We start from the raw sequence: 26,630 nt of genomic DNA on the forward strand, positions 1-26,630 counted from the left end.
GCCTGGCACATGGAGGAGGCTCAGAGGTGCCCACCCAGTAACAGTCAGGCAAAGGAAGCAATTAACTAATTTATTTTAATCCCAGGAAATATGTCTAGTCGATTTAGATGTGTCTGCTGCCTCCCGGAAGACCCGCCCCCTCCCTGCCCCATGAGTCCCTAACCTAATTTCAGTTTGCACTGAAGGAACCTGAGAAACACCAGTGGGCAGAGACTGCCTCTCACAGCACCACCGAGTTGGATGTCAGGGCCGGGTTCCCCGCGGGGAGGGAGACAGAGGCAGCAGTTATAAAACTGGCTCAGATCTTGTTAAAGCCAAGTCACAAGGCTTTGGTTTCTGCCTCCACACTCAATCCTCACACCTCAGAAAGCACAGCAGATCAGCGAGTGTGCATACATATGATTAAAATCATGGTTGACAAAAATAATCAAGGACCCACTGCAGAACACAGGGAACTCTACTCCATAGTCTATAACAACCTAAATGGGAAAAGAATTTGAAAAGGAACAGACATATGCATGGGTATAACTGAATCACTTTGTTGAAACTAACACAACATCATAAATCAACTCAACTGTACTCCCATGCAAAGTAAAAAATTTTTAAGAATCATGGTTGACAATGTGCAGTTTAGATTTAAGAGAAAATCTACCCAAATCAGTGCCACTAAAGCCCCAGGGGAAGCTTGCAGACGTCTCTGCAGACACAGCAGAAGGGCCAAGGGCCCAGGCACTGAGGTGGGAGCCCCGCTCTCCCAGGAGGCACAGGGCCCCCACTAGTTGGGACCCTGGGCAAGTCACTCCCCACCAGGGGTACCCTCATCCAGAAGGTGGGACGACAGAGCCTTTCCAGAATATGGAGAGGAAGGCAGAACGATGGGGTTTATCCCAGGGGCAGCCTAGAGTGGGGAGAGGGGTGCCCCTAGGGGTGGATGGGAGATTCCCCTCCCCAAGCTGAGCCCACTACCACCCCACCCCCACCTTCCAACCCTTGAACTGGGAGGTGTAAAGGAGGGTCCCCTGGGAAACCAGTTTTCGAGGCAAATGAAACAGCAACCCCCACCTAGGCTCTGCTTGAAACTGCACTGTGGCCCTGAGCGAGGATTAGAAGAAGATTTGGAACCATGCCGAAAATTGATTTCTGCCCCTCTTCCTGTAACGCTGCTGGTTACAGGGACTTCTGCTTTACAGGCCCAGCCAACTGGCCCCAGCCACTTGTAACCCTGCGAAGCCCATGCAGCAGCCGGTCTGAGGGTCGCAGAGGCCCCTCGGGGTGGGCAGCCAGGCCAGCTCACTGCAGGAGGTGGACGGCAGCCGCCTTGCGGATGAGCCTAGCTGTCAGGGGGGAGTTGGGCTTTAAGGCATCTCGCTCCATCAGAAGGCTCCTGGGGAAACAGAGACAAGGTCGGTGCTGGAACCTTCTAGAAGCTGGGGGATGGATGGCTCTCCACCCCAAGGCAGGACACGAGCAGCATGGGCTGGGGCTGAGCTGGCAGAAAGCAAGACGCCCCCTCACCCAGTGGTGGAGGGAGGGGCTGGCATCACGGCCCAGGGGACAGGTGGGACCAAGGCCCAGAGGCAGGAGACGGGGCCTTGGCAGGGGTGGGGAGCGGACAGCAGGTGGGCAGCGCTGTGAGGTCGAGAAAGCCTGGGTTCCCGCCCCACATCTTCATGCTGGCCCAGGCCATTGATGATTGGAGAGCACCCTGGCAGTGTCCTGGTGATGCCCAAATGCAGAGCATTTCAGGGTGGGCACACCCCTGTGGCCTCACCTGCCCCAAGACTGGGGGCCTGTCTCCTTGCCATAAGGAGTGCCTGGACCAGAGGGTGGGGCGTGACTGTGGAGACGGAGGGGAAGACCATGCCTGAGAATGCCGAAAAAGACCCTGATGCTGGGAAAGACTTGGGGTAGGAGGAGAAGGGGATGACAGAGGATGAGAGGGTTGGATGGCATCACTGACTCACTGGACGTGAGTTTGAGTGAGCTCCGGGAGTGGGTGATGGACGGGGAGGCCTGGCGTGCTGCCGTCCATGGGGTTGCAAAGAGTCGGACACGACTGGGCGACTGAACAACATGCCTGAGAATGTTCTAGGGAATCAAGCGGCCAAAGGGACAGTGAGGGGGAAATTCCAGCTTTCAACAAGGGAGGATAATTTAAGACAAAACCCCCCCAAACAACTGAACATAGTGATCCTTTGCACTGAGGGCGGGGTTAAGGGGCTGGGCCTGGCACTGGGGCTGGGGACACCATGGTAGGGGGCCGAGGCTTTCTGCTTTGGAGGGGAGGGGGGCTGAGCAGCGTGAGGACGCCAGGAGGGTACCCCGCCGGCAGCGGGCTCCCTAGCACCCGCAGCATGGACCGCATCGTGCCCCCCAGCTGACCCCGGCTCCCCTGCTCAAGGCCTCGCCCACCTCTCTGTCCACAGGACCCCACCCTCCCTGCCCAGCTGCCACCAGGCCTGGAGCCCCCAAGCAGCTCCAGCACTAGAGAATGTGTGCGGCTCTGCATGTGGCCGTGGGGGGCTGACAGAGAGGGCCATGCGTCCAGGGTGCTACAGGGTGTAACCACTTCCTGTGTGTCTGTCCACACTCGTGGGACACACCATCCATGCCTGTTTCATCAGCACCACCACCACCTGCACTGCTCGGCTGGAACCACCACTGAGGAAGCTGGGCCTTGCCTGCCATGGGCTGCATGGACTCTGGCCCCTTCCACCTGACCTCTAGCCTCCAGAGCCCAGCAAGGGCCCCCCTGTGCAGTCTGGACTTGCAGCAGCAGCTTCACGGAGCCTCAGGACACCCCTTCCACCTACCCAGCACCCTGGCACCCCTTTCCCCTTGGCGTTCCAGCTGGCCAGGAGACTTGGGCGAGGAGGGGGTCTCATCTCACCCCCAGGGCACTGGGGCCGGTGGGACTGAGAGGAGCCGGGGGTGGGAGCACAGAGGTTGTGGCAGTGGCTGGCTTCCCAGAGCTTTCTTCCTGGGGTGCCCCCACCCCAACACCCCCCAATCCTCCAGCCGCACCCCTCCTCCTGAGCAGATCACCTCTGAGCCGGTTAAACCCGCTTGGTTTCAGGAGTCCGCCTGAATGTCACCTCCACGGGCTCCCTCTCACCCTGGCCCCCGTCCACTCAGCCCCTCCATCACAGCGTCCCAGGCAGTGTGCCCACGCCCACAGCGTTTTCACACACATTTGTGGAATGAATCGCTTACTCCCTGTAGGAGAGGGAAGCTCCTCGCAGCCTCGGCTGGGGCCTACCCACCCACCTCTCCCCCTGGCACCTGGCACAGTTTGGCAGGACAATGTGAGCTGAGTCCTGAAGGCTCAGTGGGCATCAGCTGGTGCAGGAGAAGGAAGGACATCCCAGGCAGAGGGGCGGCATGTGTGAAGGCCCAGGGGCCTGCACGAGTAACAAGCTCAGCGTGGCCAGGACAAAGAGTGCGCTGGGGGGGCAGGGCAGGGGGCACTGAAGGCAGGGCCCTCGGCCCCTTTGGTCGAGTTGCAGATGCTCAGAGGGGAGAACCAGGCACCCTCGGAGACTCGTGTCTTCACAGGCTTAGAGACGGGCACCACCTTCGGCCAAGGCAGGTGGGAGCCTCTGGGACCCTGAAAGTCCGGGGGAGACCCCCGAGTGAGAGGGGCTGTGCTCGGGGTCCTTCTTGGCTGGGCTCTGGGCCAGAATGAGGAACTCACCGGGCCACGTGCTTGTGGAGGCCAGACGAGCAGTTCAAGGCTGCGTGAATCAGTAACTGGTTGAAGACATCTCTCTGAAAGATGCATCAGGCACGTGAGACCCCGTGACGCGAGACGAGGGGTGGGGACCCCCTCCCCCACTGCAGGCTGGCCAGTCCTCAGGGATAAACTTATGGGGGTGTGAACCGCAAGGATCTTCCCACCCCCACGGGCGCCCAGGGGCTGCGGACTGTGGGGGCTCCTGGCCCCAGGGCCCTTGCGTGACACGTGCAAGGCTGGGGCTCACCTGGGCATTGCTGCCTCCTATCTGGACCAGCCGGTAGCGGATGGGCAGGAGCAGCTCCACCACGCGGTCGGGGCTCCCATCCTGGGCCTCCACCAGGGCCTGGCACAGGGGCAGCCCCACGTCGCGGGCCAGGAGGTGCTGGCAGTTCTCCCCGGGGGACCTGCCGGCCCGAGAGGGTGCCCTCAGCTCTGTGCTGCCCCCGTGGCGGCACACTGGTTTCTCACCCGACTCAGGTCCCTAAGAGGGTGGCCTCCTCCTCAGCCCGGCGCCCCTGACTCTGTGCCCCACACAGTAGGGGCTTTGATCAGGTGGGCTGACGGAGGACAGGCCACCAGGGATGGGAGAGAACAGGGCTCTCAACTCAGTCCAATGGCGCTGTGGCCTCGGGCCGGTGCCCTGACTCCTGGCCTCAGTTTGCTCATCTGTAGAATGGGAGTAGCAGAGCTGGCCTCGCAGGGAAAGCAAGTCAAGGCTGGTTCTGGAGCTGGTGCTGCCTCTGGACCGAATGAGCAGCTGGGGCAGGCCTCGTCTTCCCAGGGCCCTCAGGAGGTGGCCAGTCTGGGTCATGAGGGCTGGGGGCCTCAAGCTATGGCCAAAGCCCCAGGAGGAGGGGCAGGGCAAGTGGCCGTGGGTGTCACCCTCCCTTGGGCAGCTGGGACAAACCACCAGGGCTCCTGGTCCCCAGTTGTAGCCCTCCACTCGGGAGATGGCTGGCCACATCCCTGGTGGCCTGTACTGTGCCTCCCCGGACTCTCTGGCCTCGCTGTGATTGGTGCGGGGGATGTCACCATGTCACTGCCCCCGTTCTCCCACCAGCTGAGGAAGCAGGCTGAGAGCAGAGAGCTGAGACCCTGTAAGGGGCAGTCCCTCTGGCTCCAGGCCTCCCCACCTCCCCTGGGCGTGACATTGACCTTGACCTTGAGGCCTAGAGGACAGAGACTGCTCTGTGTCCCGGGGGGAAGCAACTGTACCCTCGAAGGGCCCGCCCCGTGGGGACGCACACCTGGGGGAGACTGAACACCTGGGGCACGCACCTTCGGAAGATGTTCGTCTAAGGGGCACCCCTGGGAGGACCTGCCACGGGCATCCGTGTGGCTGTGCTCACCTGGGGCCTCCACCCTCAGCCTCCCAGCAGGCAGAGGCGGTCTGCCGTGCTGTTCGGGGAGTGAGCTCCGCCCGTGGCAAAGGTCATGAGGAAGGAGGCTCGGCATACGCAAAGGTGGGATCAAGCCTCAGGAGTCTCCCTGGAAATTCGCGAGCATCTACCCCCAAAACCAGAGTCTGCCTACTTTCTGCTTTGTACTCTCACCTACACCTCTGACTTTACGAGGGGCTGTCCCCCACTACCTCTCTCTGAAAAAAGCGTTAACTTACAGCTCCAGTTAATAATTCCTGGGTGTGACAGTGTTTCAACCTACAAACTCCTTTGGAAATCCTCTAGCCTGCCTGAATAGGTTTTTCCGGCCACATGTGATTGTTCAGAGCCTCCCAACTGTGAGAGGCAGGAGATGTTCTAAACTGTCTAAACACAGATTCCTTTGAGTAGTTAAAAGATTGATTAGAAATTGTATTGGTGAAGGGTTTTTCACTTACTGGGCCAATGTTTGCTGCTAAGTCTCCATACTCTGTACCTACTGTGTCCTTGGCAGTGTATTGATTGATATAATGGGTGTATAGAAATGTAAGTAGTAGCCTCAATGTTTGTAACCTTGGACCCTTGAGTTAATTCTTTTCTTGATTGAGCCCACCTCACCTTTGCCCTATAGGAATGCAGCTTTGTCCAGTGCTTTTTTGGAGGCTGGTGCCTGACTTTGGAATAATCACCTTTAGAGAAAAATAAGTTTCTTAAAATGTTAACAGGCCTCCTGGCCAGAAGATGATGTAAATCATCTGAACTTTTGCATAGGTTAAGTTTGAAAGCCTGGCTTCAATTAGGACCAGGAACTGCTGTCCTTGCATGACTCCATCCCTTCCCCCATTATCCTCTATGCACAACTTAAGGTATAAAACTACTTTGGAAAATAAAGTACACCCCTTTTTTGTTCACCGAAATTTGGTCTCCCCATGTTGTTCTTTCTTTCACCTTCTGGCTGAATTTTTCCTCTGAGGCGGGGAAGCTCGTCAAGCCTACTAATTTTGCCTGGGCTTCTAAGATCTGACCGGGGAGGCCTTAGTGTCTCCTCTCCTTCAGGAGAACGGGAGGACGCCTGCGGCCTTCGTAGGTGACGTAAATTCCTTGCTTTGGAATTTTATTCAGCCTCTTTTCTTCACTGAATTTTCCTACTGAGCTATCCTTATTTCAGCCGCTTTTCTCCACTGAATTTCCTCACTGAGCTATCCTCATTCTATTACTCTTTATATCTTTGATAAATATTTAAATAAATAGGCCGCCTACGCCGTCTCTCCTTCGAATACCCTGGATCAGCCGGGGCTGGACCCCGGCAGTGCCCCCGCCCCCCCACCCTAGGCTCTCCACGTACTCGCTGGCGTCCCGCAGGGTGGTCAGCAGCTCCTGCGTGGTCTGGGTGTCCCCCGCGCCCAGGGACGCCATCAGGAAGTGCGCATCGTTGAACAGCAGGATGTGGTCTCGGCTGTGCTTCCGGGTCACAGACAGGACGTCCTGCCACCGCTCGCCCACGGAGACCCCTGGGGACACGGGGGGACACCCGCGGGCCTGGCGTGAGCGCTGTGTGCATGAGCCTCTGGCCCCCACGGGTGGTTCTACGTGAGGAGGCCCTGCGAAGCTGGCAGGCAGCATCTGGCCTCGGGCTTAGGCCTTTGGGCCTGGCTTACGTTAACTTTGTTTAATCATAAAAGCAGCAGATGGGTATGGTAGAAAGCCAATCAAAATAATAAAAGCTATGGAAGGGTGTTCAATGAAGTCTCTGACCCCTTTGACAAACCCCAAACCACTGTTTCGGAGAAGGAAATGGCAACCCACTCCAGTCTTCCTGCCTGGAGAATCCCATGGACAGAGGAGCCTGGTGGGTTACAGTCCATGGGGTTGCACAGAGTCAGACGCGACTGAGCAGGAGCACTGTAAAACTTCCTCTTGTGGTTCTCACTGGGAAGGCCCCTGACACGGGGCAGGGGGCCAGTCAGAACCTGCGGAATTCATAAAGAGCATCCTTTGGGTCTTCTTTTTGGGGCTTCTCTGGTGGCTCAGATGGTAAAGAATCTGCTCGCAATGCGGGAGACCTGGGTTCGATTTCTGGGCTGGGAAGATCCCCTGAAGGAGGGCATGGCAACCCACTCCAGTGTTTTTGCCTGGAGAATCCCATGGACAGAGGAGCCTGGCGGGCTACCGTCCATGGGACTGCAAAGAGTTGTCGCAAAGAGTCAGGCACAACTAAGCGACTGAGCGCTCCTTTGGGTCTGTATTTGCAGCTCAAGACTGTTCTTTCTGCTCTGCTCTCTCACACCACCTCCCCTCCTGTCCCTCGTGGATCCTGCAAGTTTCCCGACTCCCCCTCCTGCTCCTCACGTTCCTCCCGCGACCCTGTGGTTGCCCTGGACCTCCATGTCTCTGCCCGTCAATTGGAAGCAGCCTGGAGGCTCCACTCTGCGGTGAGGAAGCGAGTGGCCTTCCTCTCCCTTCCCCAGCCCCATGGCACCCCGATGGGGCCTCCCAGCCTCCAGACCAGGGCCCGGCCCTTCTGAGCCCCTCCTCACAGGCAATCGGGGGGCCCAGGCTTGAGGCCCGGGCTGGACCTCCACAGACGAAGGGTCTACAGGGTCGGGGTCAGCAGGACGCAGCTTCCCCGGGCCCTCCCCTCCCCTCCCAGCTCTGGAGGCTCTGGCTGAGCAGAAACACAGGCCCCACCAGCCAGGCTCTGGCATCCCAGCTCCGTCGCGCCCTCGAGCCTGGCCTCCCCTTGCTCAGCCCACTTGCTGGACAGAACCGGTTCAGCCTGGCCCCACAGGCCCTCCAAGACGCAGATAAAAGCCGCATTCATCACTCTCCATCCCCGCCCTTCAGCCTCCTCCGCTCCATCTAAGCACGTGGGCCGTGCCGCTCGCTCGTCCCCGGAACAGGCCATCGGCTGCCGTCCTTGGGGCGCTGGATAGGCTGCTCCCTGCTATGATGTCCTTTCCTGTCGCCCCTCAGCAAAACCCTACGCTCCCTTTCGTGGCTTCCGTCTCACCTCCTCTAAGAAGCCTTCCCAGAGCACTCTAGAAACAGCCTCATCCCCACTCTGTCCCGCTGACCCAGGCCCTATGGTGGGCAGGGGTTTGGCTCTGCTGAACCTGAGAGGGAGGAGAGAGCCATCCGGTACAGCGGTCGGCTGGAAGCCCTCCGTGGCCCCCAGGGATACAACCAACCCCGTCCCGGCCACGTCCAAGCATTGGGTGACACTGTTGAGAAACGCGTCTCTCTGAAATCCCTGGGCATTGAGAAACAGATGGCACCAGAGACTGGTAGCCAGGTGCCACCTGTGCCTTGCAGGCCGGGCAGGTAGGCTGTGGGGACGGCAGGGGCCCGCCAGGTTTGGAGCTGGACGCCTGCGCTCCGAGGGGCAGTGGGAACCAGGACAAAGGGCAGCGGGGGCCTGGCCCCTGACCTGGGGCCACACTGTCCCAGGGCTGAGAGCAGGCCCTGGAGAAACTTGCTCAGGCGCTCCCGCCGGCCTGGACCCCAGCCACGGCACCTCCCGCTTGTCACACTGGAGGGGGGGAACCAGGAAGCAGACAGTGCTACCTTCCATCTGCAGCCGGTACAGCATGGAGCAGCTGTCCACCACATCCAGCATTGCCCCGCTGGCCCGCAGGCTGGGGAGGATCTGGAAGACAAGGGCAGGTGAGGGGGTGAGGGGCTGCAGGGACCGCCCGAGTCCGCCCATCCGGGCCAGGCCCTCAGCCCATGGAAGCCACCGCCAGCGTCCCCTCCACGCACCCCTCAGGGCCGTTCGGCTCTCAGGGCCTGGGCCGCTCCAAGTGCCCGAGGGACACTGGACAGGCTTGGGAGAGAGCCCAGCGCATTGGCCCCGGGGGAGTGGGCGTCGGGCCCTGGCCCCCCTCGCACCACGTGTCCCCACCTGGCCTGACAACAACTCCTGCTCCAGCAGGTCTGCACCCCACCCCACAAGCTCCCGTCACCCTTCACTCCCTACCGCGAGGAGTGCCTTATATAGGGTGGAGCTTACATAGGCTTTCCTCTTACAGGAAACCCTACTGAGCATTTTTCTCCAGGGTTCAGAGCCTCAAATCACAAGCATATCTGTGCCCCATACTGTTCGTAAGCCCACAGTGGGGTGCCCAGAAGTTGTGAGTTAGGCTTTTTTTTTTCTTTTAAACACATATCTTTGGCTCAAAAGTTGAGTCTGCCTGCTAATACAGGACTTGGGTTCAATCCCTGGGTCAGGAAGACCCCCTGGAGAAGAGAATGGCAACCCACTCCAGTATTCTTGCCTGGAGAATTCCCTGGACAGAGGAGCCTGGCGGGCTACAGTCCACAGGGCTGCAAAGACTCAGACATGACTGAGTGACTAACACTTTCACTTTCAAACATATACTTAGGACCTGGAGAGAGGCGGAATGGTTAGGGTTGAGTAGGTGGGGATTTTCAGTTTGGAAAGATAAAAAAGTTGCAGGAATGGATGGTGGCAAAGGCTGCATTGCAATGTGAATGTACTGAACACCACAGAGCTGTACATGTAAACTGCTTACCATGGCAACCGCACACTTAAAGTGGTCACCATGGTAACTGTACACACAAACTGGTTGCCATGGTGACCACACACTTACACTGGTTACCGTGGTAAAATACAGTATGTACGCTTTATCTAGTGCTCAATTGTGTCCGACTCTGTAACCCCATGGATTGCAGCCCACCAGACTCCTCTGTCTATGGGATTCTCCAGGCAAGAATACTGGAGTGGGTTGCCATTTCCTCCTCCAGGGGATCTTCCCAGGGGATTGAACCCGCATCTCTTGCATCTCCTGCATTGGCAGGTGGGTTCTTTACCACCGAGCCATCTGGGAAAGCAATCTCCCAACGCCCACAGGCGAGCAGAGTCAAATCCCATTCTGGGTTTCAACACCGCCCTTGGAGAGAATCAGTGCTGTGAGGTCTTACACAAGAGCTGGGCTCTCGCTCCAGCTGTGGGTCTGTCTGGGGCAACACGGACTGGATCAGGGAACTGTTCGAGACTGAAGGTAAATCGACGCAATAAACTGAATCGAGTGCAAGCGTGGACTTACGTGGTCGTCGTAAATGGTCAATGCAGCTTCGTATTCGCCCTGGAAAAATGAAGTTCCGGGATTAACACGGGGAGGAGGTGAAATGAGATGCTGAGACATGAACTGAAAACGCCTCGACAAAGGCCCCAGCCTGCCTGCCCATAGCTTGGTGGGTCTCGGGATGGGAGGAGGGGAACCCACCCAGCCCCAGCCCTTCTTCCCAGGTGGGAGACACGGCACCAGCTGCTGCTAGGGGACCCTTTCTGAGAAAGCATCATTTTTCGCATGAAGCACTTGTCGAGCGGCTGAGAGCTCTCCCATCTATTTCTTCCAGGATGGTTTCTTCCTCTCTGTCTTTTCCTCATGGCCCATTCAGCTGGGTTCACTGCTTTCTTGAAGATGCTGTGTTACTGCATTCTGCATATCCTTACAGGGTCCTTACCTTCCAAGCATTTCTCTTTGGACCTTTAGGGAGCTTCTAGATTTTCTCTACGACAAACTGTAAGAAGAGCCCTTATAAATGGGACCCAGTGGTGGGATTACTGGGGTCCAGCATGGCCCCACACCTGCGCCCCCACTGGGGTGAAGCACTGTGAGGGCCCCACGGCTCATCCAGGTTCAACCGTGGGGTGCAGGCCTGGAAGTTCACTCCAGGGGCTGCCTTGGAGCAGTTCACACTGGAGCTGCCTTGTCGCCACAAATGGCACACGTGTGTACAGGATTTCTGAGTCCAGGACAGTGGGAAATACCTAAAGGAGTTCAAAGCTGAAAAGCTGTTTGAAAACATGAGTGCCCGACTGCGTGAGAACACCGCTGAAATGCACAAACACACCACTGCTCTGCAGGGTATACAGTACAGCACAGGAGGAAAAGCCTTTCTTTCCTTGGAGGGTAAGACCCTCCATCTTTGTAGGGTAAGACAGCCGGTCATCTTACCTTTTCAATCAGATATAAGGCCCAGTGCCAATAATTATGACAAGCAAGCATGTCAGAGTCCTGGGGAAAGAACAAGAGAATGAGAAAAATCTGACAGCCCAGGGTCGGGGGTTGGGGGGGCGCGGTACGGGAGGGTAAGCAGCTGCTGTCCGTGTCAACGCAGAACCCCGCAGCTTTGGGTGCAGGAAACACTTCCCAGCCCCTGCCTCAGCTGCCCTGGCTGGCAAGTCCACGCCTGTCCATTCCTTCAGCCCTGAGCCTCGGCAAGCGGTGTGCCTGAATTTACTGAGGGTGCTGAGGCTATGGCAGGCTGGCATCTTAGCCCCAGGACGAGGAGACAGGAAAACCAGAGCCACCCAGAGGGGGCCACTTGGCACCCCAAGCCTCTCCTTCCTTAGGTGTGGTGTGGAGAAAATGAGGAAGTCCATCCAAATGGCTGCAGAGGCCGACTGTGCCCAACAGGCAGGGTATCCCAGTAAAGCCCGACAGACAGCTGTGCCCAGGGCCGAACCTCTGCAGGTCCTGGCACAGCCCAGGGGATAAGGGGGCAGGGGTGGCACCTGGATGGCTGCGGCTGCTCTGCTTTGGGCACCACCACGAGTGCCAGCCTACAGGGCTGCAACAGACACTTCCTTCTCTGCTTGGACACCTCCCACCTCCTGGGAGGCAGCTAACGCTGCCTCCTCCACGGCCCATGTCTACCTGGCACCTATGTCTGAGGATCAACCCTCCCAGCTCCCCTCTGTCACAGGCCACTGCGGACTTCTGTTTACAGTGATCCTACACCTCCCTGTCCTTTGTCCACAAACTCCTACGCACCCTTCGACATTCATCTCATAGGCTGCCTCCACCAGGAAGCCTTCTCTGAGTGCTTCCCCCTCAAGCCCAATTGGGTGGGATGCTTCCTCTGGGTTTCCATGCCCCCAAGGGTGCCCCTGTCGTGCTGTGGTCATGCTGGCTCCACTTGACAGGCCTTTTGAAGACAGAGAAGCCTGGGCAGGACCCTCAGTGGGGTCCTGGGATGAGCTAAAGCCTGGGACACTGACTGGAGCCTGAAGAACTGAGCTTGGTGCCAGCAGCCAAGGGCCAGAGGCAGGCACTGGAGGACAGGAAGGGGAGCCGCGGGCCCCGCCATCTGCCCCTGGGCCGTGCAGTCAGGCTGGAGACTGTCAGGAGCCACGGCAGGGGCCTTGCACAGGCGTCGGGGCCCGGCGCCTGCCAGATGAGCCCAGCCATCAAGGGCTGCCTCATGTTAAGAGTCAGACCAGCGTCCAAGGGTGCTCCTTTGGGGCCAGGGGCCTCACGGCAGTGGCAACAGCAGGTTTTTCAGATGAGGAAACTGAGGCTCAGAGGGATCGGGCTCTTGCCCTGGGGAGAGGCCAGGCCTCAAGCACCCAGGCCCAGGAAATCCAGAGTCTGGGGCAGGAAGTAAATGGAATGAATACAAATGACCCGGCCTTGGCCAGGCCTCCCCGGCCTCCCCCTCGGAGGGCACGGCTGCCCAGGCACCCTCTCCATGCGGGGTCAGTACCTGCCGGGGAGGCCTGAGGTCCGGGGCCCGACCCACACTGCGCCCTCCACTCCCCACCCAGGGCCGAGGTCAGGCCCAGGGTCTGGGGATCCTTTAAAAGACGTGAGTCCGAACCTGATGCCGTCACAGTTCTCCAAGTGCACCTTGCACCTGCTCGCCTGCTCCACCTAATACCCATCCCGGAGAGGCCGGGGCGCTGCCTTCTCGTCAATGACTTCTCACTGGCCTTCCTGGGCCAGGGAGCCGCTGGGAGGCACCGAGGTGACCGAGCCAGTCCCCGCTCCCTGCCGGGTTCCTGGTCTCGCCTTTGTTTGCTCAGTCGCTGACCACCCGCTGCTGGGTGCCCACCGGGGCCCAGAGAAGGGCTGGGCAGCAGACCACCCCTGGAGAGGTAGCCCGGGTGTGTGCCAGGGACAAGCCCGAGGACAAGAGGCATGTGTGAGGGTGGAGGGCCACCGCAGCTGGGCGCAGGCGGGCACAGGGAGGCCCCAGGGCAGTCAGGCCCCAGGAAAGGGCCTGGCAGGGCTTGAGAGGTCTGGATGGCAGGGGTGCCACAGCCCCACCAGGGACCTGGCCCCCGCATGCCAGCCCTGCAGACAGTCGCTGGGCCCTCACCCACCCCACTGGCCCCTGGCTGCACCAGCTGCTCCCCGAGGACACTCTGTGGCTCTGGGGCCCGTGTCCAGCCCTCTGGCCAGTGGCGGAGCAGGCAGCTCAGAGCCCTCGTGGTTCTCACCAGCGCCGGGCTCTGGATTGTTGCTGTTGTTTAGTCGCTAAGTTGTGGTTGACTCTTTGCGACCCCGTGGACTGTAGCCCACCAGGCTCCTCTGTCCACGGGATTCTCCAGGCAAGGATACAGGAGTAGGTTGCCATTTCCTTCTCCAGTGGGGGATCTTCCTGACCCAGGCATCGAACCTGAGTCTCCTGCATTGTAGAGGATTCTTTACTGCTGAGCCACCTGGGAAGCCTGGGTTCTTATTCACCCAGTAATTTTTCTCATCCATCCCTTCTACAGCCAAATGCCTCAGGCCACGACCAATTCTAGAATTGTCCGCAAAATGCTGGCAGGTGTTGGGGAGCCATGTGGCTCCCAGGGGACCCGGTGGTTTGATAGGAATGCTTCCAAGTGGAACAGAAGTTTCCCCAAAACTAAGCTGCACCCAGTAACCGTGGCTGTTAATCCTCAGCTTAACTTATGAGGGCAGGTGGATGGACAAGAACCATACCTTCCAGTGGGCCTCTGAGTGCTGCATGAACTCCAGTCCTTCCTGGACCTCTGCTTTCATCTCGTGAATGTGCGCAACGGTGTGCACCGACCATGCGTCCGTCGGGTTAATGGATAAAGCCTACGTGGGTGAGGAGGGGGAGGCGGGAGGACAAATCAAGATGATGCGTGAGTCAGTCCACCTGGGGACAAGGCGTCCCAAGTAGAGGGGCACCAGAGGCCTGGGCTCTGCCTCAAAGTAACGACCCCAAAGACCAGCCCGTGAACCGAACGCTGGATGCTGCCAACGAGGGTGTCAGTGCCCACTTCACGGATGAGGACACTAAGCCTCAGGGAGGCTGAGTGACTTGCCCAGAGCCGCACAGTGGGGCGGCGGTGGGGTCTTTCCAAAGCAGGGCTTATCCAGCCCCGACCCCCAAGCCTCCGGTACACAGCTGAGTCACGTGCAACACGCCGCCCGGCGTCTCCAGCTTCCTTTCGGGGCTGCCATGGAGGCCAGTGGACGCTGAGTGTGCACGGACTCCAGGGGCTCTCAGCGGCCCCTCCCGACTAGTACACACACAAGGGCCACACACACGCAAGGCCCACACACACGCAGGGACCACACGCGTGGCTTTCCAGGCTCGCTCTGATACTGCCAGTAATAGCGACGGCCACTCACACGACTGGTGGACTTGCCAGCGACAACACGCAGAGGGGCGTGAGGCTACTGGGCGCCTGCTGAGCCCGGCACGGGGCAGTGAGCCCAGCTTCCCCGCGACCCTGGGGACCACCCACACGGGTCCAGGCCCCCCACACCCGACCACGGGCCCCCCGGCCCTGCCGCCTAGGTTCCCCCGTGCCTTTCACCTCTGCCCCTGGCCTGGCCCCTGCCAGGTGGTCTGCGCTGCAGCGGGTGGTGTGAAGCCCCACTGCACGCGCCCGTCCGGTCCGCGTGGGGACAGAGAAGGGGCCCGCCTGCAGGGATGCCGGGGGCCTGGGGCGGAGCCCCACAGGACCGGGACGCTGCGGGAGACCCCGGGGGTGCAGCACGGGGCCGGGGCTCAGGGCAGGGGCTGCTCTCACCCGCTGTGGGGATCGTGGCCGCCCTCCCCGCTGACCTGTTTCCCCACAGTTTCCTGGGGCAGAGTCTGCCTGGCCAGGGTGACCTGGCCCTGCTGTCCCCAGACTTTGCTCCCAGCGCCCAGCCCTCCCGCCTCTGCCCTAAGCCCCGGTCTATCAGCGCTCGGTCTATCAGCCAGCCCAGGCCTGCCTCTCCCTTCCCCGTGGCCACCCTTGGCTCTTTCTGCCCTGGGGGTTCAGCCTGCAGATGAGGCCCGGGTGTCACCGCCACGAAGCCTCTCCTGATCCCAGAGGAGCCTGTGGAGCCTACTCTCAGTTTCCGAGAAGCCTGGCCTTGCCCAGTAACTGCCTGTAGTGGACTGGTGCTGGAGTCAGCGTGTGGGCACCCGCAGGAGAACAAGTCTGAAGGGAGGGAAGGGGGCCCCCCACATCACCCCTTCCCGCTCCTGTGGTTGTGACCCTTCACCTTTTGGTCGCCCTCTGACTTCCTGAACCATCCTGCCACCCACAGGTGCCCACACAGAAGGCACCCAGCAGGAGGGCCCAATGCCAAGGTGTCCAGGGGACCTTCCTGCAGCTGGCCCCCTGGGAGGTGACGCCTGGTCCCCCAGCACGGAGCCAAGAGTACCATGAAGTCCCCTGTGTCCCCGCTCAAAGCCCTGACTCGGGACTGCATCACAGACCCTGTCACCTCCTGTCAAGTCCCACCTCTATTTGTGAGCCCAGAGGTCTGCAGAGACCCATGAGCCCTGTGGCCCCAGGAGGGCACCACTGCCCCCTGGGGAGGGGGAGGGTGCTGGGAGCCCTTCAAGGCAATGTCTGGGGGACGAGCCCTGCTGGGAGCTGGGGAGCAGGTCTGTCCAGGCAGCATGGATGGTGCTCAGGCAGCCTGGGGGAGCTTGGCACTGCCTTCTGTGGGCTGGGTGGCCTTGGCCTTGGCCTCCCAGAGCCCGGCTGCTCTCCTCTGAGTGATGAAGGGCTCAATGCCTCATGGCACTGCATCCAGCAGATGGACCGGGCATGTCCAAGTGAGGGCCAGCCCTGAGCCAGGCCCAGGAGCGGCTGTCACTCCCGGGTACATGGTGGTCCCACCCTGGGCCTCAGTCTCTGCTCCTGGGAGGGGAGGCGCTGGAGGAGGGGCCTCTGAGTCAGAGAAGCAGAGGCCCTGGGGCCTGCAAGCCCGGGTGTCCAGGGTGCGGCCAGGGTAGCGGCCAGCCAATGTGCCCCAGCACAGAGGGAGGGGCCAGGCCTGCGGGAAGCACGTAGCATCCCACCCAGCTCTGTGCCCTTGGCTGCGGCTCCCTCTGGTGGAGGTGGTCCACAAGAGAAGGCCTGGCCAGCAAGCCCCAATGCCAGGTCAGGGCCCACCAGAAGCAGCCTGAGGAGATAAAATTTATATTTTAAGGCAGGACAAGAAAAATTAAGCATAAGATCCTCTCTGTGCTTGTTCGGGCCTCCTCCCTGGCTCCCTGATAAGCAGTTCACGTCTGCATCACACATTAACCAGAGCTCCTCAAAGAAGGGAGTGCCTGCTCGGCCCTAGAGATGGACTCTTCCCTCTCTTCCGACGCTAGCAGCGTAAGTTCTTCAGAGAACTCTGCCCTTTCGCAGCTCTGCAGCGGGGCATGGTGACTCGCTGCTCACTTTGTTCATGCTTATCCAGACTGCGTGTGCTTAGTGGCCTTTAGGGAAAATATCAGGATGTCATTTCAATGTTCGGTCCTTTGTCTCACAAAAGTAAGCAACTGTACCTTCAAGTTCTAACAGGCGGAACAGTGCTCAGAACTGTCTGCTTCCCGGCTTACAATCCTCAGTTTGGCTCGAGTAAAATTCCCTTTCTTCCCTTCCTAACTTGATAGTTCAGTGGATTTTTGGCAACAAGCCTCACTCAGCACCTCATGGTCCCCTCCCAGAGGCTTGGTGCTATCTGCGACGCTTAGAAACCTGCGGTTCCAGGTGGGAGAGGCAACGCTGACACCCGCTTCCCACCTACACAGTCTGGGTCCAGAATACACCAGGGGGGCCCTGGAGACATGGAGCCGGGGTGCACAGAACTCCAGGCCGTGCGGCCCAGAGGGGGAGGGGCGGACGGAGCCCCACGGGCCTTCCCAACCTGTGCGAGGTGGCTCTGCAGACCCGGGGGGCACAGGTGGCCAGAGGGAGCTCCCCTCTCTGTTAACACACGCCCTCCCCGCAGGAAATGGGGTGCAGAGTCGGGGCTGAGCCTGGCCTGCTCTGCGCCCTGACACCGCTCCCCCAGGGCGCTCCCGCACCTCAGGAAGGGCCCACCTACCTCTTTGGCGAGCTTTTCCGCCCGATCGTAGAGGTTGGTTTCCATCAGTCCAAAAGAATAGATGCCTTTCACGTAGCTGGAAACAAACAAAAATTATTATTTCTTAAAAATGGATGGGAACCATTCCACCCGTGACACGGCGGGTGCAGGGCTGTGTCCCCCCAGATGGTGTGTCTGGACACATGCCCTACGTGGAATTCGAATCTTTGCAGCTCATTATCAAGATCAAGTTAAGCTGAGGTCATCCTGGATGAGGGTGGGCCCTAAACCCAATGGCTGGTGTCCTTACAGGAGAAAGGAGAGTGAGGTTTTGGATGCAGAAGACACTCAGAGACACATACAGAGGACAGACAGCCACATGGAGATGAAGGCCGAGACTGGAATGGCTGCAGACTTGCCAGTCCCCACTGTCCCTGGAGCCAATGCCTCCCTCCTCCGCCCCCTCTCTCTCCCTCTGGGTGTGTGCAAATAACATAGACATAGATATACATATCCTGGGTTTCCCTCGTGGCTCAGTGGTAAAGAATCTGCCTGCCAACGTAGGAGACTCGGGTTGGATCCCGGGGTCGGGAAGACCTCCTGGAGGAGGAAATGGCCACACACTCTAGTATTCTTTCCTGGAGAATTCCATGGACAGAGGAGGCTGGCGGGCTAAGTCCGTGGGGTGGACACAAAACTTAGCAAGTAACAATAAACACACGCCCTGCTGGTTCCGTTTTCTGGAGAGCCCTGACACAGCCCTGCAACCTCTCAGTCCCCTGGCCCTTCACAACAGGCCTGCAATGCAGATGCAGTGCAGGCGCGCCCGTGTAGTGGCCCCTCGGCCTGCTCACAGGTAGCCCACGCCTCCCTCTACTCCCAGCCCATGGTGGCGCTGTGCTTCCTGGCCTCCTGGGGGGGTGACTGGATCTGGCCAGCGACTCAGAGCACTTCACTCTGAGCACTGATGCCATGCGAGTCCCCCAGGAGAGCTCTCCTTCCTCTTAGCAGCTGGCGTGTCCAGAGAGTAGTGGCTTCACCAGCTGGGATCCCAGAGGGAGACAACGGCATGGGCCCAGAGACTCCGCCTGCCTCTGACAGACATGTATCACGAGGGAGAAGCTCGTCTTTCTCGTAATAAGAAGTGGAGTAAAAGATCTAGAGAATGTTTGTTACTGCAGCAAAAACTACTTAGTGCTGACTGATATAAAATGGTATTCATTCCCAGGATGGGATAAAGATCAAATGAAGATGTGAAGCCTTTTGACTTTTTGTTTTCTGGCTGAGACTTGTGGCGAAACCGTAGTTCCCTGACCAGGGGTCCAACCCAGGCACAGAGGCCGGACCCCTGGACCACCAGGGAACTCCCACCTTTTCACTTCGAAGAAACAGGAAATAGCAACAGCAGTCTCACGAGTTTCAGGGCAGAGGAGTGAGGCTGAGACAGAAATGATGTGACTCCTAGCGGGCACCGACCTGCTCAGGGGGATGTCGGGCGTCCAGAAGGGATAAACTCGAGCCACAGAATCTCGCATCTGCTCCTGGTAGCCCAGGTAAAAGTAGGCATCGTGGGAAAACTTCAGGGCCAACATGTCTGTTGGGTGGTCCTGGAGAATCTGCTCCCACAGCTCACAGGCTTTTGGGAAGTTCCTGGAAGCCAAGAGAAGTATCTCAGCAACCCCGAACTCAGTTCACACACGGCGAGTGGAAGGGGCTTCACTTCCCACCAGGGTCACGGCTTGCACTGAGCTGCTTAAAATACACAAGCACGTTTCTGTGTCAGGCTGTGGCTCGGAAAATGCAAAAGCCAGTGGGATGGTTTACTTTCTAATTCAAGCAAACAAACAAAAAAACTGGTTTCACAAGTTGCTAATTCACCTGAGACCGTGTACCAGCTGTGGGGAGTCTGAGAGGTAGATTTCCAGCCCTGCGCTGACATTCACACTGATTCCCCAGGAAGACAGTGAAAGGCAGGGCAGCCTGGTGTGCTGCAGTCCATGGGGTCACGGGGAGTCAGACATGACTTAGCGACTGAACAGCAGCGACACCAGGAAGGCCGGGACGTCACTGCTTCAGAACTCCTATACCGTCAGCTCCGGTCACCCGGGTCTGCAGGCACCTCCCCACACGAGCAGACACACGGGCTGTCCTGGGGCCACAGGACACACAGGGGGACAGGTGGGAACCAGGGGGGAAGGGGGCAATGGGCAGATGCTCACCTGGTGTGTTAGGACCAGGAGTCTAAGGGCAAGAGTCTTCCTCTCTCTTTTATCTATTTCTTTACTGTGATCCTATTATTTTTGATGTTGTCATCCAGTCGCTAAGTCGAGTCTGACTCTTTGTGACCCATGGACTGTGGCAATTATTTTTGTAACGAAAATAATAACCAACTTATTCAATGGAACCAAATAAGCTGCTTTGAATGTCAGACTAGGAATCTGAACCAACCGTGTCCTCAGTCAGCTGCGGGTACAGCGGCACACAAGGTGTGGTTCTGTTAGACAGGCATGGGAGGCAGGGTGGGCATCACCCCCAGCCCCTTCTGCACAGTGCTGGGGCAGCCTGTGGCATCGGCCAGCGAGCGTGGCCCTGGAGCGCCAGCCCTGGCCCAGGGAGGCCCCTCACCCCTTGGCAAAGGTCTCTACTGCAGACACATGCAGCTGCTCCCGGTGGGTCAGGGGCTGGGTTTTGGAAATCTCCACCATCGTCTTCACAGCCGCATCCAGCTCTTTGTCCAGCCTCACGGAGCTTCCGGTGCCAATCAGCACGAGGCCATTAGCGATGGCGTGGCCCATGGCTGGCGAAAAGTGGGAAAAGAGCTGGTGATTCAGATGGTCCTGCCCAGCCCAGGCAGGTCCCGCAGGTGAAATAAACACCCCAAGTCCCAGGAGGGGCAAGTCAGGTGGCCTTAGGCTGTGTCCCCACCAACAGTGCAAAGCTCAGATCCTCACCATGCGCGTGGAGGTGCAGCAATCCTAACACATCCTGCACCGCCCTCCCCCGAACACTTTTCCAGCCAGGACACTCCAGGGAGCACAAGTGTGTGGGTCGCCTGTGCCCCCACCACCAGGTGAGCTGGTCAGGGGCTGCCTCGGGGTGCCTCGGAAGCCCCTCTGCTTCCTTCATCAGCTGCTACTATCCCTGCCACCAGCACAGGGCCTCCCAGGGCCCCCAGTAGATGCTGTCGGGGGGTGGCCCCCAGAGCACAGAAGCCATGATGGTGTCTTGGCTGCCTTCCTGCGCTGAGAACTTGGTGGCCGAGAAAGATTGGGGTGGGGGTGCCTTGCGGCCCTTGCAGCAGTCTTGCCGGCAGGTGTGCGGGCCCCCAGGTCCCACCTGGGCTTGCCAGCCCCCACCCTGACAGAGGAAGGATGTCCACTGGTGTTTCAAACTCCAGTCCCTAGCCCGGGTCTGGGACCTAGGACCCAACCAGAGTGCTGGGACCACACCTGGCCCCCGCGTCTGACCTGGGACCAGGGTCTGCTCAGAGAGCCTGAGCCCACGCCCAGAGGCTAGCTCCCCTGACAGCTTCCTTCATCCCCTGTTCTGTGCCCCTTGCCCTCAGTGGGACCTGGCCGTGGCGGGGGCGGTGGCAGGGTGGGGGGGTCCCTGCTGCCCTCCCCTCCTCAGCCCTTCCCCCAGCCCAGAACCTTACCCAGGCTGGGGCTACCCTGCTGGGGTTCTGGAATGCACTGGGCTGACCCCCATGCCTGCCATGCACATGGCTTGCCTGTGACCGCAGCCCCTGTCCCCAGGTCGGTCTCCCCTGCCCAGCCTCTCTAGGGGAGGCCTCACTAGTATACAGAGAGGCTGCAGAGGCCACTTCTTGTGTTTCAGGGGGTTCCAGGCTTTGGATTGAGAAGCCGTGTTTGATCCCAGATCCCCAACTACCAGTTGGGTAGCTTTGGGTGTATTTCTTACTCTGTCTGAAGCTCAGTTTCCTCATCTGAGAAATGGGATCAGAGTCTTCCTTGCAGAATTAATGAACAATTAAGGAAAACGTTTGAAAGACACCTTCTACAGAAACTGGCATCTTTATGGGAGCAGCTGTTATTCCAAGCACAGCAGTGACTGTGATCTTCCCTTCCTCCAACCTGGTCACCAGCACAGGCCTGCCCTCTGCGGCCCAGCTGAGGTCTGTACTCAGAGAGCCAGCAAGGGGCCGGACTCATGAAACACGGCCCTCAACCCAGGGCAGGCATCACTCACCAAAGGTCGGATCTGCTGCTTTGAGCTTTGACAGGCAGCCCTCAATGCCACCAAGGCCCTGGTCGTTGGTCCATTTTACGTACTGAAATTTAAAAGGGGAAACAAAGCTGTCCCAAGGGAGCTTTTAGTTCATGTAAATGACGGCATGTATCTAAACCTTTTTTTTTTTTCTTTCTAGAACACTGAGTATTTTCTGGACCTCAGCTCAAAGAAAATGTAGCTGGGTGCATCTCAGATGAAGAGACTTAATAGATGTAACTCAAACCACATGTTCAAGGGCCAGTGAGGCCTCTGTGTCCAAAAACGACACATCTAAAGGAAAGTCCTTCCTGACCGGTGACCTGCCCGCAGTGTCAGCCTCGTCAGCCTCAAGAGGGCACTTGACATTTGGGTACTTGTATTTATTCTTTTTAGAAAAGAACCATAGTAAACATCCATTATAGAGAGTTAGGAAGGGCTTCCCGGGCGGCTCAGGGGTAAGAATCCTCCTGCTGATGCAGGGGACACGGGTTCGATCCCTGGTCCATGGTCCAAAGGCCGTGGAGCAACTAAGCCCATGTGCCATAATTATTAAGCCTGTGCTCTATGCTCTGGAGGCCACGCTCTGCAACAAAAGGAGCCACCGCAAGGAGAATCCCTCGCTAGCTGCAACTAGAGAAAAGTCTGAGCAGCAGTGAAGACCCAGTGCAGCCAAAAATAAATTTAAAAATATATTAAAATAGAAAAGAGGAAGAGGCGCTCAAGCTAAAAGATCAAACTTATCCTAATTCCCCTGGTGTCTCGGCTGGTAAAGAATCCGCCTGCAATGCAGGAGACCCTGGTTTGATTCCTGGGTCAGGAAGATCCACTGGAGAAGCGATAGGCTCCCCACTCCAGGATTCTTGGGCGTCCCTTGTGGCTCAGCTGGTAAAGAGTCTGCCTGCAATGCAGGAGGCCTGGGTTCGATCCCAGGGTTGGGAAGTTCCCCTAGAGAAAGGAAAGGCTACTCACTCCAGTATTCTGGCCTGGAGAATTCCAGGGACTGTATAGTCCATGGGGTCTCAAGAGAGTTGGACACGACTGAGCGACTTTCACTCTCACTTTCATCCTAATCTCATCTCATCGTCGCTCTTGACAATTTGTTTCCAGTCTCTCTGTTTTAATGCCTCCTCACTGATTTGGCTGCCCTGGGTCTTAGCCGTGGCAACGGGACCTTTTACTTGCAGCACTGGAGCTCAGTAGCAACAGGCAGGATCCCCGACCAGGGATGGAACCCGGCCTAGCACCGGGAGTATGAAGCTGTAGCCACCAGACCACCAGGAAAAATCCCTTAATGCCTAGTTTTTAAAACTCTATGGGATGTTCCTGGCGGTTCAGGGGTTGAGATTCTGTGCGCTTCCAACGCAGGGGGTGCATTTCCAGTTCCATCCCTGCTGGGGGAGCTAGGATCCCACATGTCCGGTGGCCCAAAGCCCAAAACATAAAACAGAAATGACTTGTAGAAATGATCCACATCAAAAGAGAAACCTTAAAAAATCCTAAAACCATAATAATGCATTAGATTTTAGAATGTGCTCTATCTGATATCCAACCTCCATCTATACAGAATTAGCACGTGGTATTTTAACAAGACACAGGGGAGTGGGCACAGAGACAAGGACGCAGGGGACAGCGTACACACTGGCAGGGGTTGCAGCGTGGGGCTGCGCTGAGGAATTTTTCCTGTAACAAATCATGCTCTGCAAAAGCCAAAAGGGGAAGGGGACAAGCAGGTAAAGAGCTCAGAGGCACACGGCGCAGCCCCCGGGCAAGCCGACAGCATCTCCCCCGTTGTCTCTTGGATGGCCCTTATGTTTCTAGCAGCTTCCTCGGTCCTTATGCTACATGGATAGAATCAGCAGGTAGCGGCCTTACTGCTCTTGCAAGAGCCCCGCCCTAATTTTCCATTAAGGTGTGTAGACCCAGGTGCATCCTGCCCCTCTTAACTCACTGCAGGAGTCAGCCCTACTCTCCAGGCCTCAGCTCCCCTACCTGTCAACCAAAGCATTTGGACCTTATCTCTGAGACGCTCCTAGTTCTAAGACTATAGGCTCCTTGACTGCAGTTAGAAATGATTGGTGATACGGTGGAAGGGCTTAGAACAGCCACAGGTGGAAGAGTATATTCACAGATTAGACCCAGGAGAGGGGAGAGGGAGGGCTCATGTCCTAAACGGAGGAGCTCCACACCAAAACCCCCAGCACCCTCACAGACCAATGCCCGAGACCTGGAGGACCTCCCAGCTATGTCCTGGGGCAGGTGGAACTGTTCCCCCATCCTGAGCATACAGAGGACATGGATTCTATTGCACTGGATTGCTCAAGTCTGCATGCAGCTTAAAAAGCACCCATGGCTTTCTGAGCCACTGACTTGGACTTGGGAGCGGCCTGAGCCATCGGTCCAGTGCAGGGATGCTTCAAAGCATCACGAAGGTCCCCAGGAAGTCTTTCTACACTCGAGTTTACCAGGGTACAATAACTCTGGGTACGAGTGGGGTTAACGGGCTGCAATGTTTATAAAATCAGGATAAAGTGGGAAAGCTTTGAAAGCTTCCAGTGCCATGCCTGTATGCGGTCACCACTGACCAGCTCTACTTGGACAGCACATCGGATGAACGGCAGTTCGGCTGTAACCTTAAGCAAGCTATGCGGATGGAAGCTAGAGATCACTGTGCCAGTGTGGAAGCACCATGTCCTCGTGGTGCAAATAAATGCGGCTCTAAGACACACCAAACATATATCTCATGAACATAAAAACCATTCACCAATTTAAGAAACCTCCTCTTGGATCTTTACAGACGGAACTGCCCCTTCCCTCTGCAGGCGTACCTGGGTCAGGGTGGCATCAAACAGTCTGCAGGCCTCGTTGCTTGCAGTTGAGAGCGGCAGCCGGGCATCCTTCCACGCCTGCACACATCAAGAAGCCGTCTTATTCCTTGTAGCCTTTCCAAGAGCACACACGAGCCTCCACCCCCAAACCCCGAAGGTGCTGATGCCTGTACTCTGCAGGTATGGGCCTGGAGAAGCCCCATTCTTGTGGGCCAAGTGCAGACTTCCAGATTTCATAGATGGTGCAGTTCAAAGAGAGTTGAATCCTGGGTGGGGCCATCCCTAAGTAACTGCCAGGGACTACAGAGCAGCCAACTGCCCTCAGGCAAGCTCCTCCCTCCCTCTGACCTTTGGCCCCTCCGTGAAATGGGGCTCTGGAGGATACCTGGGTGACTGGGACGTGCCCCCCAAGGCTCCCACGCTCAGCAAGGGGGAGGCACTCATCAGGCTGCAGGGGGTGTGCCAGGGCAAAGGAGGGGCTAGAGTTGGAGTCCAAAACCAGGGGCTGGTCCTTCTCCCTGGCCTGCAGGGTGCCAACCACCAAAGCGATTCCTCTCATTCCACTTTTTCAGTCAGACATTAGGGAACACCTCCAACTCTCAGAACTCTGCACTGTAGTGGCGGCCCAGGCATCCTGCCAGGGGCACAGGCCGCTCCCCTTACTCCCGGAGCACAGCCGGCGGCCCCTCCAAGTAACAGTGGGGGCAGGTCCCCTCGCTCCTCCTCCTCGGCTCCCCTCCCCAGCGGGCCCCAGACGACACCCTCCACTGCCAGGCCTCCCCTCCGTGCGACGACGGGGTTGCTGGGCTAGCTGTTTAAGAGGATCTGGGGTCGCCGAGGGGCCGGGCCTCCTGCCACAGATCTCTCGGTGGTGGGGCACACCGGAGTATCCTCTGGTGCCTTCTGTGCGCCCGGGACGCCCGCGGGGCTGTCGGGGGGCCCTGCCACCACCACACCCCAGGAACCTCTAGTCCTACCAGCCCACATGTCGCGGGGCCATCCCGGGGATGCGGGGCCGCGGGCGCTCGGCCGAGGGCGGCCTCCGGGTACCTGACAGTCGCGAAGCGGCGCGGGGGCGGCCATGGTGCGGGTTCCGCGTCCGCGGTGCTGGCTCCACGACCTTCCGCGTGGGGGCGGGGTGTCGAGCCTCGGGGGCGTAGCTGGGGGCGGGACGGGGAGGTCTCCGCCCACTCCTTGCTTTAGACACACCCGCCCTGCCCGGAGAGTTACCCTCCCCAGGCTGGCAGCTTTGGTGTGAGCCCCCGCCTACCCGATCAGACAGGAGCCAGGGGCGGCAGGGGCAGAGGGCCGGCGTGGGAGGGGGAGTGGGATGAGGGACTCCCTCTCCATGGGAACCCTTTGAGAGGTGACTGCAGTCCCCTGGGAGGCAGAGGAGCCCTGTGGCGGGGGTCCCTTTGAAACTCTGGTGGGGGTAGGGGGGGTTCCCAATCGTCGAAATGCGCATTCACAGAGGTCATTTTGACCTGAAGGCTAGCTTGCCCTGCACCCTCTCCAGGGTAGAGGTTGTAAGTGGCCGGGAGGGAAAGTGTCTTTGAGACCAAAAAAAGGTGATGTGACATTTCCCCTCCTCTCCTGCTCACCCTTGCAAGTAGCAGGGCTTTCTGGAGACCCTTGACCTGTGCTCCTGCAGGGCCTGGGTCCAGAGCTGGTTTGGGGTGCTAGGAGCAGCTTTGGACAAGTGGGATGAGGGGCTGTGCTGTAAGGGCCCCAAGCCTGGGTGCCTCTGTCCTGGGTGTGGCCTGGACAGTTGCACAGGGCCTCACACTTAGAAGGTTCCCATGCTCGCTTTAAAACTCTGCTGTGGTCGTCTTGAAATTCTTGACCATCTTTGAAGAAGGTTCCTACATTCTGATTTTGCACGGGGCCCTGAAAATCATGTAGTCGGTCCTCTGACAGCCAATGCATCAGCACGTGCATCTTTTCTGAATTCCCCACAGCTCACCACCTCCACGGCCACTAACCCCAACTGAGTCAGGACCAGCTCACTCGCATACCGAGTGCTCCTGCAGCAGACAGGCCCGTGCCTTTGGTTTCCCTGGACCCCGCCTAAGAGGCCCCTGTACTTTCAATCCTGTCCACCTACAATCTATCTCCCTCACAGCAGGAGGATGCTTCCAACCTGGAAATCAGATCAGGCCCTTCCCCGCTCAAAACCCTCAAACACTTCCCCAACCCACTTGAGATAAAATTCAAATACACGACCATGGTCTCTGAGACCCAGCTTGCTCTGGTCATTGGCCGTCTCTCCAATGACATCTCCTACCACCTCCTCTCCTCTCTGCTTATTCAGGCCCCACTACTAACCTTGTCTCCTTCCTGCCTCCCTGCATTTGTACTTACAGTTCCCTGCCCTAGTTATGCCTTTCCC

The 26,630-nt window shown here is 58.3% G+C and overlaps 1 protein-coding gene across 1 annotated transcript; it reads right to left on the reverse strand.

Moving 5' to 3' along the window:
- Positions 1–56: 56 nt before the first annotated feature.
- TTC38 (tetratricopeptide repeat domain 38) lies at positions 57–25,421 on the reverse strand. Its single transcript, XM_006074951.3, has 14 exons — positions 25,292–25,421; positions 24,242–24,319; positions 21,396–21,477; positions 19,812–19,983; positions 18,663–18,836; positions 17,208–17,283; positions 13,854–13,973; positions 11,097–11,156; positions 10,182–10,220; positions 8,680–8,761; positions 6,461–6,626; positions 3,981–4,140; positions 3,695–3,768; positions 57–1,384 (listed from the first exon to the last, which is right to left on the reverse strand). Exons 1-14 carry the CDS (start codon positions 25,322–25,324, stop codon positions 1,291–1,293), a joined length of 1,410 nt encoding a protein of 469 aa, XP_006075013.1. The 5' UTR covers positions 25,325–25,421; the 3' UTR covers positions 57–1,290.
- Positions 25,422–26,630: the final 1,209 nt, after the last annotated feature.

The sequence above is a fragment of the Bubalus bubalis genome, chromosome 4 (genome assembly GCF_019923935.1).
Source record: "Bubalus bubalis isolate 160015118507 breed Murrah chromosome 4, NDDB_SH_1, whole genome shotgun sequence".
Taxonomy (NCBI): Eukaryota; Metazoa; Chordata; class Mammalia; order Artiodactyla; family Bovidae; genus Bubalus; species Bubalus bubalis.